At 59.8% G+C, this 15,184-nt stretch overlaps 1 protein-coding gene across 5 annotated transcripts; it reads right to left on the bottom strand.

Moving 5' to 3' along the window:
* Nucleotides 1–266: 266 nt before the first annotated feature.
* On the bottom strand, nucleotides 267–15,184 carry TPRA1 (transmembrane protein adipocyte associated 1). 5 transcript variants are annotated; one of them, XM_057311984.1, is made up of 12 exons: nucleotides 14,493–14,802; nucleotides 7,065–7,206; nucleotides 6,776–6,908; nucleotides 3,937–4,023; nucleotides 3,765–3,837; nucleotides 3,576–3,655; nucleotides 2,920–3,030; nucleotides 2,712–2,772; nucleotides 2,418–2,520; nucleotides 2,200–2,280; nucleotides 1,617–1,777; nucleotides 873–958 (listed from the first exon to the last, which is right to left on the bottom strand). In XM_057311984.1, the coding sequence occupies exons 2-11, from the start codon at nucleotides 7,187–7,189 to the stop codon at nucleotides 1,618–1,620; spliced, it is 1,014 nt and encodes a 337-aa protein (XP_057167967.1). In that variant the 5' UTR covers nucleotides 7,190–7,206; nucleotides 14,493–14,802; the 3' UTR covers nucleotides 873–958; nucleotide 1,617. The 5 variants fall into 5 exon arrangements, with proteins under 5 accessions (XP_026357286.1, XP_026357285.1, XP_057167966.1 ...); XM_057311985.1 differs by having other exon boundaries at nucleotides 1,617–1,774; XM_026501501.4 differs by lacking the exons at nucleotides 1,617–1,777; nucleotides 14,493–14,802 and adding an exon at nucleotides 15,004–15,184 and having other exon boundaries at nucleotides 267–958.

Raw genomic sequence — 15,184 nt, 5'->3', positions numbered from 1 at the left:
GTGAGGAAACAGCCGCTCTCTTTCCACGTCCCTCTTGTCTGCTTGGACGGGGGCCCGGGACACGGAGCACTGGGATCCAATTGCCCGCCACTTCCCCAGCAGCCGGCCCAGGGCCTGTGCACTGGCCAGTGTTCCTCCGTGGAGCAAACGAAGGATCCCAGAGCCTCCCAGCGCTTGGGACGCAGAGGGACCTGCCAGGACCTCTGATCATCGCAGGTTCTCACGCCAGCCCTCGGGCTCCTAAGAGGAACCTCCACAGCCGCACCTTCTGCTCCTTTTGTTTTTTATTAAAAAATAGATCAAGAAAATATACACACTTCAGCCCACCTGCCGGAGTGGGCTTTGAGGAGGCCAAAGCGCCACGGGGAGGAGGCAGAGGGATGAGAAGGGCCAGACCGGTCCTGGGTGCCCAGGCTTTGGAGAAAGGAGGTGTCCTCAGCCAGCCTAGCCAGGCCTGGCCCTGAGAGATTAGAGTTTGGGCCATGCAGCTGAGCAGGGAGAGGGCGGGTAGAAGGTGGAGGCAGCCCCAGTTAGAGCAGAGGTGGCCAAAGGCAACTGGGGACACAGAGGGCGAGACAGGGCCTGCATGGGGCTCCTGCCCACAGAAGGTCCCATGACCTCGTCCTCCTCCCCCAGGGACTTGGCACCCCCTGGTCTTCTCTCCAGCCTGCCCTCCACAGACCCCAGCAGGCCCTCCAGCCACGGTGGCCACACTCAGGCATTGATAGTCTTCCAGCGCTCACTGTCTGTGCTGTTGATGCTACCCGTGTGGCAGGGCATGGAGGCAATGTCGTCCAGGTAGGCCACCCCACCAGCTGAGTCAAACTGTGTGCTGGCAGCCCCTGCCGCCTCCGGGCCCTCCCGCCGGGCCACCGCGTAGGGCTGGGGCAGGTGCATGTCTGGTTCCTCGGTCTCATCCACTTGGCATTTGTAGGAGAAGAGGATCTTGGGCTCCGAGCTGGTGGGGAGGAGAGAGGGGCAGGGGAGCCCAACTGTTTGGTCAGGAAAGGCTTCCTTCTCCGAAAAATAAGGCTTGTGCCTAACAGTGACCCCAGGAGGTCCCCAAAGCTTGGACTCTGGAGTCCAGCGGGACTTGTTTTAAAACTCAGCCCACATGTGAGCCTGGGCAAGGAGAAGTTTCTCACTTGCCTGTTTCTCACTGCAAAATGGGTACAACTCTGACCTCGAGAGGACCTCAGCAGAAGGTAAACAGAGGTAAATTCTGCCTCGAGGTGCTCAGCAAACACCAGCTGCAACCTCCACCCTTGCAGCTTTATGACCACCTACTCTGCGCTTACCCAGTCCCTCAATCCTCAGGGTAACTGACTGGGAAGTGCTGTACCCGATTCACAAAAAGGAGCCCGAAGCCAGGGAGGTAAATGCGTGTGCAAGGTCGCACACAGGTCAGGGCTGGGCCGAGAGCCAATCTAGCCCCTCTCACCCCACCTCTGACGCCCTCTTCCTGCTTTCCCCCCTCAGATCCCCCACCACCTCTGCAGACCCAGCCCTTCTGCCACATCAGAGGCCCAGGATCCAACCCTCAATCCCACATGTCCTTAGCACCCTGTCTCCCTGACACGCCTGCAAACGCACACGTGCAACCGCGTGCACCTCACCCTATGCTCCGCCGCACGCCCGCCTCCTGCAACCCTGCTCCGCTCCCCAGCCACTCCCAGCTAGAATCCGTGAGCACGGTAATTCGTGTCTTCTTTGTTCCCTGTTGTGTCTGGCAGCTGCAGCAGTGCCCGACACCCAGTAGGTGCTCAATGAATGCCTGCTGAAAGAATGAGCTAAGTGTTCTGAACCAGCAAGCGTAGAACAAGGTGCACAGACACTCTAGCGGGGAAAGTGTGTGTGTGTGTGTTGCATATAGAATGTGTGTATGTATGCATGTGTGCATATGCACATGTGTGTATGCATGTGTAGGTACAGACATACACACCTCATCTGCCTCATCATTCCGGGTGTCAAGCCAGAACTCGGACTAGGGAGGCTCGGGAGCCCGAAGCTGAGGCTGCGCATGCGCAAGGAGCTGGAGGCGCAGTTCCGCAGGCAGCCACGCGGGGGCGCCCGCAGCCCTCAAACTACCAGCCACTGGGTGGCAGGCAAGCTGGGCACTAGCTACCACCGTCTCACGTCCCCTGCCTGCGCCGTCCGCCCCCCCCACCCCGAACCGACCATCCCCGTGGGAAGACTCACCCAAAGAAACCCCGGAGGAAGGCCACGTAGATGAGGGGCGCAAAGAAGCTGAAGTAGAGAAATGTGGTGGCATCTACACAGCTGGGGGGCAGGAGGAGCCGGTCAGGGAGGGTCCTCCTCTGGATGGGACCTGGGCTTAGCCTCCCTCTGCCCGCCGCTCACAGTCAGGCCTCCCCCACACCCAAGCCAGCGGGCACCCCGTGCCCCGCCCCACCTACCAGAGCCCCTCGATGATGTCGGCGCAGAGCAGGGCGCTTCCCAGCCCCTGCAGCAGGTTGAGCAGCGCCAGGATGCCAGCATACACGTAGAAGCTCCTCCGTGCTGCGGGGTTGGGGACTGTGAGGCCCTGCCCCTGCCTCCGCCCTTCATCCCCAGCGTGTCACCTGAGGCCCTTCTGGGCCTCCAGGAGGACCCCTCCCTCTCAAGGGCTCTCCAGCAGGAGAGGCGAGGTAGCCCAAACAGACCCTGCCCTGCACCCGGCCCTGTCCCGGAGCCACCCACCAGCTGCTTACAAGGCAGGGAGATGCGATCCTTCAGCGGGGTCTTGGGGAGCACGACCACCAGAGAGTAGACCTGCAGAGACAGAACAGGACTGAGAAGGACGCTGGGGACACAAGGCCCAGAGCTAAGCCCAGGACCAAGACATCCAGGCTCCTGCCTCGTGCGGCCACCCCCAGGGTGCAGAGGCCCAGAAAGTGGGGAGGGCACCCTCAGCCTCACCAGGAAGAAGAAGCAGGAGCTGACCAGCCAGAACTGGCGGCCCCCGTGCCCGTAGATGTTGAAGTCCTCAGCCGACAGGTGGGCATCAGGGTACAGGATCTCCAGTGTCCCCTGCAGGGGCAGGCAGGGGAGGCCCTCAGTCTCCTGCCACCTGGAAAGCCCCCTCCCTGGGAGCTCGCTGATACAAAGACCCAGAGCTCTCCGCCACTCCAAGCCCAGCTGCCTGGCCTGGCCTTCCAAGCTCCCTGCTCCAGACTGCTCCCTGGCCGCGCCCTGCTCCCCGCCCGCCTAGCTCCCACACCCGGAGTAGGCCCTGCCGTGCGGCAGGGAACTGGGCTGGGCAGGAGGTAGCCCCCAATCTAAGGAAGGAGTCTCCAGATGTACAGCCCACAGTGCGGTCTGCAAACCCTCATGTCCCCACCCGGGCTGCTTGTTACGGCAGGTTCTAGGCACCCTCCCCGCCCCCACCCTGGCCTATTGGGCTGGAATGGTATGGGGGAGACCCTGCCTTGTTAACAAGCACCTCGGGGGATTCCTTAGGCGCACCTAATAAACATTAAAACCTGGACTCAGAACCAGGGAGCGGGGTCTGCTGGGGCCTCAGGGACACCTGGCCTCCTTCAGGGGGACCCCACAGCTGCCCCATCCCCCCTTACCTGGGTGACAGAGTAGGCCAGGGACAGCACCGTGGTGATGGCCAGCACCCGCTTGATGCTTGACTTGCTCTCTAGGTGACCTGGAAGAAACGTGCTGGTCAGTCAGCGGGAGCCAGCCAGGTGATCATGGTGGGGTCGGTGCCCACTAGGGAGGGACAGGGAGAGCGCTGGCCCCAGCAGCACACGCACCAAAGGCAAGGCCCAGGATGACCACACTCAGCTCGATGGCCAACAGGAAGAAGCGGGTAATCTCCCACAGGATCTGGACACAGAGCGGGCAGAGTGTCAGCCTGGGGGCCCAGTCACCCCGCTCCCCAGCGCCCAGCATCCCCCCCACCCTTGTCGGTAGGCCCGGCCACACCTTATCAGCAACAGTCGCAGCATCCGAGGTGCTGACCGTCATGGACACCACGGCCCGGGCGATGCCCACCAGCGCCACCACGAACACCTGGTGGGCAAGAGCAGGAATGCCAGGATGGGGTCAGGGAGGGAGACCCTCTGAATCGCAGGGCCTCTGCAGGAGCCTTGGATTCTTTGAGAGCCGAAGGCTTCCAAACTCAAAGAGTCGGGAGTGAGATGCGGGGAGGTGGGGAGATCCTCCACTGTCAGTAACCGCTGCCTGGCCTTTCCCTCTCGGGCCTCAGTTTCCCGGCTACGCTGGCAGCCTTAGAATGGTTAGTAGGGGTGACACGGTGGAGCCGCACTGCCGGGCTCGAATGCCAGCCCTGCTGCTTCCTGCTTCTGTGACCTCGGCCGAGGACCTGCACCTCCGTGCCTCTGTTTCCTCATCTGTGAGACGGGGTGAGCCCAGCACCTGCCGTATTTGATGGCTGGGAGGAGCGTGACCTCGGCCGAGGACCTGCACCTCCGTGCCTCTGTTTCCTCATCTGTGAGACGGGGTGAGCCCAGCACCTGCCGTATTTGATGGCTGGGAGGAGCGTGACCTCGGCCGAGGACCTGCACCTCCGTGCCTCTGTTTCCTCATCTGTGAGACGGGGTGAGCCCAGCACCTGCCGTATTTGATGGCTGGGAGGAGCAAACAGGTAGACCGACGCAGTGGAGGGAGCCTGGCACCCGGTAAGGCCAGGTGCACATTCGCCTTTACCATCGTCATAGTAGCGCTTTTAATCCCAAGCCATGGGGGGAAGGGGGCTGCAGGGAAGACACCTCAGAGACCCTGGGGAAGGCTGCTGCCCCAGCACGTCTCGCAGAAGCGCCTGTGCAGCATTGGCCGATTTTGCCACCCCAGTATCCACTCCCTTCCTCTGGCAACAGCCTCCTTCCTCTCCCTGTAGCTCACAAGGCTCGGGCGGGGGGCGGGGGAGTGCCAGCTTCAGGGACTGGCCTGTAACCCAGGGCTGGCCATTCGGTACATGCCATTCCCTGATTTGGGGATGGGGGTGGGACCCAAGGGAGGCTAGTAACAGGCACAGCCAGGACACCAGGTGCAGCCCCTGGAAAAGGAAGCTGGGGGGAGGCGGGGTTGCAAGCTGGAGCTGCTGGGGCAGCCTGGCTCCATGAGCACGAGACTGCTAGAGACAGGGCTGTTGGACAGACCCCAGCTGAGAGGGAGACTGAGACTGTGCCCCCACGGCCTTCTGGAGCCCCTGAATCCAGCCATGCCTGAAGCCCCGGGACTTGTCAGTTTCTCCATCAATACATTCCCTCCAGCTTCTGTGAGTTTCACTTTGGTTTTCTGACACATGCAAACAGAAGAGTCCAGATGCACACACAGTCTGTCCTTTGTGCCACAAAAACGGTGTGGAACCAGTGGGGAGGCTGACACCACACAACAGGGCAGGCTGTAGAAGCAACAAACTGCTGTGTGCCTACTGTATGCCAGGCTGCCACCAGGCTAGAGCTACGCATGCGGTCCTCTCTGGTGCTCACAGGAATGTCGCAAGCTAAACAGGTCCAGCACGCACGATGTGGGGAGGACGGCACTGACGCACAGAGAGGCCAAGCCACCAGTCCAACATCATTCAGCACAGCTGGGGTCTGGAGGCAGTCTGCCTGGGCCAATGCTCACCACTGTCTCCTGAGCTCTCTAGAAAGCAGTCCCCAGGAATAAGAAGGCATGGGCAGTGCTGAGTCCCCTGGCCCTACCTCATGCTGTGGGCATTGGCCCTGGGTCCCTTCTCCCCTCAGGCTCCCCCAGAAAGGGCATCTGCCTGCCTGCTTATCTGTTCAGTAAATATAGTAATGAGTCAGAGAAGCAGTGGGGGAGAGAAGAAAGCAGGCCTCAATGCCCACCCCTGCCCACCACTACCTCACAGGGGAGCTCCGGTCAGCCGGCAGCCCCTGGGGCCTCCATCGGCGGCCTCCAGGCGTTCCCCACAGCCTCTGCCCCTGCCTGCCCACTGGCAACTCCTCTGACAGTTCTGAGCCAGGCCGCGAAGAGGGGACCCAGGGAGCCACTCAGCTCTCAGGGAGTGGGAGCTAAGAGGCGGAGAGAGGGGAGGACTCCGGTCAGTCAGGCCTGAGCCCAGAAGAAAGGGAGCTGGACAGTCTGCACCTGGAAGCTGCCCCTGGAGCCCATACCTGGGGCAGCCTCCCAACTGCAGCCCTGCTACCTCTCCCCGGGCAGCCGCACCAGCACTGACTGATGAGAACTCAGGTTCTTCCGACAGGCAGGAAGTCTGCTCCAAAGAGGTCTCACAGAATGTGTGAATGGATGGCTGGGTGGACAGACGGACAGATGGAGGTGGCAGTGGGCATTCTTCCACCAGCCAGCATAGCAGCTCTTCCCTTGCCCTCTACAAACGGCTCCCCAGTATTCCTCCAGGGACCACCACCGTCCTCAGTCCCCACGGCCTGGCTGAGTTGGCCCCACCCTCCCAGCCCCAGAGTGTCCCTTCCCTGCTAGCACAGTGACTGGCTCAGGAACCAACAGGGGATCCAAGGTGGGCCGGTCAGAGGGAGTCCCAGGTCTCCACTAGCACCACCAGGAAGGAGGTCGTCTTCCACCGGGCACTGGCAGGGAGGCGGGATGTCAGCTCACAGCTGGCAGGGACAGCTCATCTGAGACAAGGCCAGAGGAGAGCAGAGAGGCAGAGAGACAGAGTCCTGATGACGCCCGTCTACCCCTGGATCCAGCCACGTCTGAAGCTGGTTTTCATTACAGAAGCAATTAATGATTCCCTTTTTCACTTAAGCCAGTTGGAGTTGGGTTTTTCTGTCACCAGTTGGAGTGAACTCACCAGGATATAGAAGGTGATAAAAATGGGGCTGGAGGTGACGCGGATCTTGGCCCGAGCAAACGGAAGCTTCCAGAGCAGGAAGATGAAGAAGAGCACATTGGGGATGAGCAGCAGGAGGTCCCAGTAGCGGACCCTAGCAGATGGGTACAGAAGCCAGCCGACTGGTAAGGGTCTGTCTGCAAGCCCCGCCCCCGCCCCCCATCATACACTACACACATGCGCGTGCGCACACACACACGCACACACACACACACAGGGGAAACCCACTCAGGGCCATGGTCTGCCTCACCTGGAGGTTCCGATATCCTCATAGAGCAGCAGCAGACAGCGATGCGGCACGCTGATGTTGGGTGCCACGGGTGGGGGCAGGGCTGTGCTCCCGTTGGCCCAAATCGCCTCTTCCAGGATGTCCATCCCGCCAGCAGCCAGCCCTGGGGGATGAGAGCCCCCACGTGAGCAGCGCAGGGGCTGTGTGGCCGTGGGCCTCTGGTCTCAGGTTCCCAGTGGAACCCAAGAGTGTTCCTTACAGTGGGCTTGTGGACCACTCTCCCACCCACCAGGCGGAGGCTGAGGTGTGGCTCCCCCACATGCCACAACACAACCCCCGGGCAGGGGCCCAGTCCTCTACCTTAGCCTCTGTCTCGTGACCCCCACATGGTAAACGCCACCCCCAGTGACTGAGCCTTACTCTGTGCCAGGCACAGCAATGCAAGGTGCTCGGCATGACCCTAGCTCATCCCCCCGATCCTGGGGGTCCCGGGGACAGACAGGGAGCAGAAGGGCTAGGAGCCAGGGTCCGCCTGCCCCTGGAATGGGACTAACAACAGCATCCACCCTGGGCGGCTGTGGTGGGCTCTGAAGAAGTGATGTCTAGCGCCTCCTACAGCCCACACAGGCACAGTGCTCAGAGTCCTCGGCACACAGCCTGCTGGAGGCCCAGTGACCGTGGTGCTCAATCACACACCAGAGTGCGGCATCGTGCACACCGCGGGTGGCCCACACCGCTTGTCATCCTCTGCTGCCACCCTGGAAAGGGAGACGCAAGACAGGGGGACATGCATGTGCCGGGAAGATGCACAGAAGGTCTCTAGGTGGAGAAGGGGAGGGAAGGAGAGGCACGGCACAGGGGGCCACTGCAGAGGGGGCTGTGTCTGCAAAGGGGGGAATCGGGATGGGGGGAATCGGCACGGGGGCCCACAACCAAGCGCCTCCCAATGAGAGGTTAAGAGTCCAGCCTAGAAGACAGGACAGCTAGTGGCCTGGGCCCCTGGGAGCCGCCCCGGACAAGGCGGGCTCCCACGTCGCTGGGCTCTCCAGGACGAGGACAGAGGGGCTGGGCCCGCACTGACGGTAGGAGGGACCTCCTTGGGGAGCTCAGGGGGTGCAGGGCAGGCGAGCTAGGGTGGCCTGGGCACCAGGACATAACAGATACCAGCATTACAATGATGACGGGAACAGATGAGGCCTTGTGACCTGGCGTCTTCACTTCTGGGTACATCTGTAACAGCCCCAGACTAGCCACAGCCCAGAAGCCCGCCATCAGCAGTACGCAAACCCTCGTGGTGACACTCCCATGCACAGCAGAACAGAAAGAGAAAGAACAGGCTACTGCTGTGGGCAGCCACACGAGGGCCTCACGGATATGGGGCCGAGCGGGGCCAGCTACAAGTGCACGTGTGCAGCCTGACCCCACGCAAACATCCAGGGGAGGGTCACCTTTGTGGAGGTTGGAGGGTATGGGGGGGGGACGCCAGCTTCTGGTGCTTGATTGTGAGGGCGGGGGGTACACAGGCATGCTCACCATGGCAAAATTCATTGAGTCACCCACCTCTGATCTGTGCACTTTTCTGTATGGGTTACACATCAGTTAAGTTTTTAAAAATTAGAAAGATGTGCTCTGTTTACACTCCCAGAGTGCAGGTCTCCCATTCAGCAAAGAGCAGCCGGGGCCGCTGAGCGCCCTATTGCAAGGATCCGCAAATGTCGCGGGCACCTGTGCTTGTGCTGTCACTAACGCTACCCCTGAGCGGCAGCAGGCTTGGGGTGAGGGCTGCAGGGGATGCAGGGGCATCCTTGCTACCATTCCAAGCCATGAAACGTGAGCGCCGCCTCTGGCTGAAAGGGAGAGGAGACTGAAGCGAATGGACCGAGACCTGGGGCTCAGGCTCCTCTGTCCTTCTTTACAGGCCACTGGCCAGCTCTGGGATCACATCCCCAGCTGCAACGGGGAAAACATATGCCCAACACATAATAGGTCCGAAGAAAGGATACATTCTTCATGCACTCTTCCACCGGCAGCAGCACCACCTACTGTGAGCCAGGGATGAGTCTGGGTGCTGGGACACACCCGGTGGATGTGCCCTCCCAGGGCTGTCATTCCAGGAGAGGAGGCAGGCAGCCAGCATGAAAACCATGTTAACAGAGGAGTGGAACTGAACAACGGGTAACACGGTAGAGACTACCAGGGTCCTCAACATCCACCCTTCCCTTTAGTACTGGAGCCCATGGATTTTAGCTCACACATGGCTTCCCAGGATAATGGCTATTTTCCAAGGTTCCCTTGCCACTGTATGGCCACATGACCAAGTTTTATCCAATGGGAAATGAGCAGTTAATTTAATGAGTTGGTCAATTTCAGGCCATGCAAATCTCTTTCCTATTGCCTGGAACAGGGATGTGGTGGCAGGAGAAACAGCAGCCATGTTAGACCACGAAACTGAAACCATTATTGAGGATAAGAGAGAAATGAGGAAAAGTGTCTGGGTCCCAGACCCAACAGGCCTCCAGGCATATCCTGGACAGCATGCACACAGACCACCATGCAATACACAGGAATAATCTTCTATCTTGTTATTCTGACCTTTGTTCAACAGCTAAGCCAGAATCCCAATGAATATAAAGAGGTGCTGCTTTGGACTGGGTTGTCAGACAAGCTGACATTTGCACTAGATCTAAATAATTGAGAAGGAACCAGACTTGGAAAAGTCTGGACAAAGAGCACACCTGGGAGAGAACAGTGAATGCAAATGCCATGAGGTACAAACAGGCTTGGCCTGTTCAAAGGGCAAGAAGCAGGCCAGTGTGGCTGGCGGGGAGATCAGAAAGGTTGGCAGGGCCAGGTCACACAGGACGATACAACCACATGCAATGTGATTCCATTCTGAATGCAATGAGAAGGGTGTCACGAAGGTAGGTGACCAGGTCCCCTGTCCACGTGGAGAGGACCACTCAGGCTGCTGGGCAACACGGACTGAAGCAGGGGGAGACTGCAGGCAGAAGGATGGTGGCTTGACCAGTGGTTGCAATGGGGGTGGGGTGGAGGGATCTGGATACCTCTGGGAGGGTCAGCCAACCTGAGCAGCCCACAGACACCCCAAGGGAATGTGGGAAGACAGCAAGGATGTGGTGGCTTCTGGCCTGGCCGCTGGATATTCTGTAACAACTAGGCCAACGCTGCAAATGTGTCCCCACCAAACACTGCCCCCTTCTCCCTAGCTGTCAAGGTACAATTTTATTCCAGGACCCCTCTGTGATGCTCCGCTGTGCAGGTAGGGGCCTCTCCCCTGGGCCAGAAGCTGAATCTCAACTACAGTAAGCCAGTGGCCTTGGGGTAGGGGCAGTGTGGAACAGTACCGGACACCCCAGTGGCGCAGGGGTGCTCCAGTTTGACACGGGGATGGTGGGGGTGGGGTGCCATGATTTTTCGTGGACAGGGTCCGAGGCTGCCACATGTCCTGCAACATGTGGGCCAGTCCACCAAATGAATGATCATCTTCCCCTTTGCCAACAGTGCCCTGAAGGGAGGCTGTTGGTCAACGTCAGGAAGGGTGTTCTCCTTGCTGGTGGCAAGTTTAGGCAATGGCATGTGATGAAATATGGGGGAAGTCTCCCAAGAAACGTTTTCCTTGCAGACCATCAGACACCCTCCAGGAGGAAAGCCCCTTCTTTGCACGTGCACATGGCCATTGAGGGTCTGCTGTGTGAACCATGGCCATGCTGAGCACAGGGCCATTACGGCCAGCGGCGCGCCACCCCCTCAAGACTTCTGCTGACCTGACAGGATGACTGGTAAGTGACCAGAGCTGAAGGAGAGAGATTCCACCACTCCCTCCGCCCCACTCACCATTCCCTGTGGAGCAAACTTCTGGTCCCAGCAGCCAAACACCAGCTCTGGCCTAGGACAGGGTGTTAAGCAGCCCCAGGAAGGGCAGGCCCTGAAGAGCAGGCCAAGCACCCAGCAGCCACTGAGAAGCCGAGAGGTCCCTTGTGGCAAAAAGAAGCCAGTGAGGATGCCCAGGGCCAAGCAGCAGGAAGAATCAGAGTCTGAAGAGGGGAAGGAGGAAGCATCACTTGGTTTTGCCTGTCCAGCCCCCCATTTTCCTGAGGGGGGGAACCTCAGCTCCCTGGGTCTCTGTCCATGAAGCTGAGGTACAGCTGACTCAAGCCCTTCACAAGACCAAGGAGTGTGCATGTGATCTAAGCCTGGCCAGTCCGGAGGCTCCACTGTCCCAGCCAATGAGAATCAGCCGAGAGACTTTTGCTGTAATTGTGAGAACAGATACGCTTTCTGCTAAAAAGTGGCATGGTTCTGTACAAAGCTGTACCACTTTGACCCCACCCATGACTACCCACCTGAGAATAAAGCCAACACAGAGGAATGCAGAGCCGAGAGACAGATGGAAATCCATCCCGGAGACACAGCCTCACGTGAGCCCCTGGATCTAGCCAGGGGCTAGTGCTACCCCTCGACTTTCTTTTTAGGTATAAAATCCAACAAATTCCCTTCTCTGCTCAGGTCCGGTTGAGTCTGATTTCTCTATTCACTGATGAAAACCTTCTGGCTGACAGGGGTTATGGAGTCGGGCAGACCGGGGTTGCACGTCTGGCTCTGCCCCATACTTGCTATGTGACCTTGAGTGAGTCACTTCTCCTCTTGGAGTGTCACAGGGACAATAACACCTACCCAACAAAGTTGCCATGAGGATCAAACAAGAACAGAGTTGTAAATGCCTACAACAGGTCACGCCAAGGTAACTGCTGCTTTTTTTCCCAGAGGAGGGCCTGGGTGTGTAGAGGGAAGAAGGATTCGGTTCTGAGCACAAGGGCCCCTTTCCAAGGAGAGTACCAAATCCTTCTTCCCTCTACACCCTCGGTGACAGCAGCAGACACACTCGCTGAGCCCTCCCAGCCAGACGTGGGAAGTACTTCTGTTACCCCCTCGGACAAAGCTCGGGGCCCACCAGGCACCTGCCAGGTTGTCTGTCTCCAGTGCCCAGGCCCCCAAGTGGCAACTTGCCAAGTACCCTTCTCTGGGCATCAGTTTCTCCACCTATAGATGGAAGGCTCTGGGCTCCATCTAGAGCTGTGCTTCTCACACCTGAGTGTTGTGAAGGAGCAGACTCTGATCCAGCAGGCCGAGGGCAGGGTGACGGTCCACATTGCTAAATAGGATTCCAGCTGGTGCCTGTTCTCTGCTGGCCAGAGAAGCACTGTTGGCTTATGAGGCTGTTGAACATACCAGAATCGCCACTATGTGTCAAAGCTTGTAAAATAACTGAAGCAATGATAAAAAATAGAACAACGATGCACACTACCCACGGACAGAAGGCTAAGTGCTTTACATGGAGTGACGCTCTTAACTATCACACCAGCCTCTGCGCGAGATGGAACCACTCTTGTGCCCATAGTACAGAGGGGAAAAGGAGAGGCACAAGAGGCTTAAGTCACTGGCCCTGTATTCCCCTCCCCCCACCTTAGGCAAGCTCCTGGGCTTGGGGGCAGAAGCCTGGGCAATGACAGAGAAGTAAGGGGTCTGCAGGCTCAGGAAATGGGGGACAGATTGATGGGACAGGGGACAGGAGATGGTGGGAAGGCTGGCTGAGGGCAGGGAGAAGAAGGGGTAGAGCCCAGACTCGAAGGAGGGGTAAGGGAATTCTCAGAAGAGTTTCCTGGATGCTGAGTGGCCTAAGGCAACCCCAGACCTCTCCAGACCAGAGAAACTGGGACAGACTGTTTCTTCCACCTGGGAGGGACTTTCCTGACCTTGTTAACATTCCAGAGGCCATCTTCCCACCCACCACTTGGGCCTCCAGCTCCCTCCCACCCTCCTTCTGTGGGCAGCCTATGGGGCAGGATGCCAGGCTGGCTCCAGTCATGCAGTGCCAGACCTGCAGTGAGCCCCCGGACAGGATCGTCCCTTCTCTGGGCCTCAGCTTTCCCATCTCTCCTCTGTGCAATGGGATTGACCAGGACTGGATGGAAAACCCCAGGAAGACAGAAAGCCCTGCGCTAAAGAGAGAGGCTATACTTCATAGTTGCTGTAACGCCCCTCAGTGCTTCTGACCCCTAGCAGACTGGTGAGCTTCTAAACCAAACAGATGAGGAAGGCTCCATAGGACAGCGGCCAGCCCCTCATCCCTCAGCCTTGCAGGTGGGGGGAGAAGGACGCTGTCCCAGACAGGCCACTTCTGGTACACTGCCAGCAGCCCAGGCAGAAGCCCCCAGGATGAAGGGGTGCCCGTCCTGATCCACCCCCTGCCTGCTGTTCTGCCTCATGCCTTCCATCCACCAGCCCCTGGCTTCCACCTTGTTCTCCAAGCTGCTAAGCTTCCTCCTACCTCAGGGCCTTTGTGCTGGCCCTTCTGCGGGTCTCATCATTCAGGCCGCCTCCTCAGAGCCCTCCTTAACCATCTCTCTCAGCTAGCCCGCCCTGTGTTTTCTTTACAGCACTTGGCCTCCATTGGAAGTGGCCCTAGCTGGGTGTTTATGTGTTTACTGGCTGCCCACCCCAGGCGTGCTCATGACCCAATCCCCTAGAATAGCGCCTGGCACAGAGTAAGTTCTCAACAAAATGTTACAATGTGGACAGATGAATCGCCAGCAGAGTGCAGCCAAGCCCTTCTGGAGAGCAGGAGAAGGATCGCCTGGGAGGACCCCAGCCCCATCCCTACTACAGAGGCAGAAGGCAAAGTCACTCTCCACCCCCTTCCCCTGGTCCAGTGGAAGCAGCGCTTCTGAGCCTCCCAGAAGGCCCCTCCTGCAACAGCAGCCCCAGCCGCAGAAACTACACCTCCTGCCCCTCTCGGGCTGCTGAAGGCCACAGCAAAGTTGGGGGCAGGTCCTGTCCCGCTGCTTGTAGACAGGAACACAGGCTCAGGTGCAGGGCCACTGAGCCTAGATCTCTTTCTGCACAGCCTCAAGCCACAGGGTCCACCAGCCCTTCTAACTGGCCATTCCGGAACCCTGTGCAGCTGTATGTGCTCACTCCCCCTCCCCGAGCGCTCGGCCACCCCCATCCCCTCTGGGTCTCGCAATCACCCTTCGCCTCTTCCTGTGAGTCCTCACCCAGGGGCTCCTTGGCCCTCTGAAACTTCCCCAAGGGAGTCCTCTGAGGTTGTGCCCTGAGCGGGAAGGGGTCACTCCCGGAGGAAGGAGCGGCGACAGGTGGGCCCCGGTCCAGCTGTGGGGATGCGGGTGGAGGTCCCGATCAGCTCCCGGCTCTCCCGCAGCTGTCCCGGGGAGTCATTAGATGCTCCCGGGCTCTGGGAGCTCCCTGCCGGGGAGGGACTCTAGGTGCGGCGGAGGCCAGGGGGCGTCCCTGGAGCGGTGGTCCCAGCCGCCGCAGAGGGACGGGGCGCCCAGCCCCGCGGTAGGGCTTCGGGACGCGCGAAGACGGGGCTACCCCTCCAGGTGTGGCGGGAGAACATCCTCTCCTTACCTGAGGGACCCGGGCCGTGCTCAGGCCCCGCCGCCCGGGCCGCTCATCCGCCACCGCAGACTGCGCCGACCCCACACAGGCCCCGGGACTCCGGCCTCCTGCGTCCAGGGCAGGCAGCGGGGCCAGGGAGCGTCGCGCAAGAGCTGCCGGCAGCCGGCTCGGCAGAAATGGGGCGCCCGCGGGAAATGGGAAACGCGGTCAGCGCGCCGGGCCCACCGGCCCCCAGGACAGCATGCAGCCCTTCTCGGTAGCAGCGACCGGAAGGGAGGCGCGTCCTTTTCGTTCGGCCAAAACTGCGAAAACAGCCACGGCCCCTACTTATAGCATTCAGGCCCGCCCCCAGGCCCCAATAGCCTATAGAAATGGAGCTACATCAAAACGAGGGGGCAAGCCGCGGAAGAAGCCAATCAGATCCCTAAGAGGAGGGACGACCCGCTGACCTCTTAAAGAGACAGGAAGCTGGCACTGAGGGGGAGGGAAGCAGCCTCGGGGTACTGAAGCTGCTGCGTACCTTACTCTGAAGGCGGCCAGGATCGCGGACCGGACAGCCGAGGACGCTGCCGCCTCTTGGCCCCCGCGCCTGCCAGCTGTCACCAGCTGTCAAGGGTCCCTCTAGCCCCAGCCTGCGCTCCTCCTCCGGGGCCGGGCCGCGGCCCGACCGTCCAGGGAGGAGCCTCCGCGGACCGCCCCCT

The sequence above is a fragment of the Ursus arctos genome, unplaced genomic scaffold (assembly GCF_023065955.2).
Source record: "Ursus arctos isolate Adak ecotype North America unplaced genomic scaffold, UrsArc2.0 scaffold_14, whole genome shotgun sequence".
NCBI lineage: Eukaryota > Metazoa > Chordata > Mammalia > Carnivora > Ursidae > Ursus > Ursus arctos.
Note: the sequence above shows the minus strand (reverse complement) of the source record. Positions and strands in the feature narration are given on the sequence as shown.

Bases quoted from the DNA above. Each gene is read 5' to 3' on its own strand.
- TPRA1 (XM_026501501.4), bottom strand. From the start codon at position 7,189: ATGGACATCCTGGAAGAGGCGATTTGGGCCAACGGGAGCACAGCCCTG. The intron at 6,909-7,064 runs GTGAGGCAGACC...CCCATCTGCTAG, and splicing joins GAGGATATCGGAACCTCCAG to GGTCCGCTACTGGGACCTCC. The intron at 3,656-3,764 runs GTGCGTGTGCTG...CGTTTCTTCCAG, and splicing joins CATCCTGGGCCTTGCCTTTG to GTCACCTAGAGAGCAAGTCA.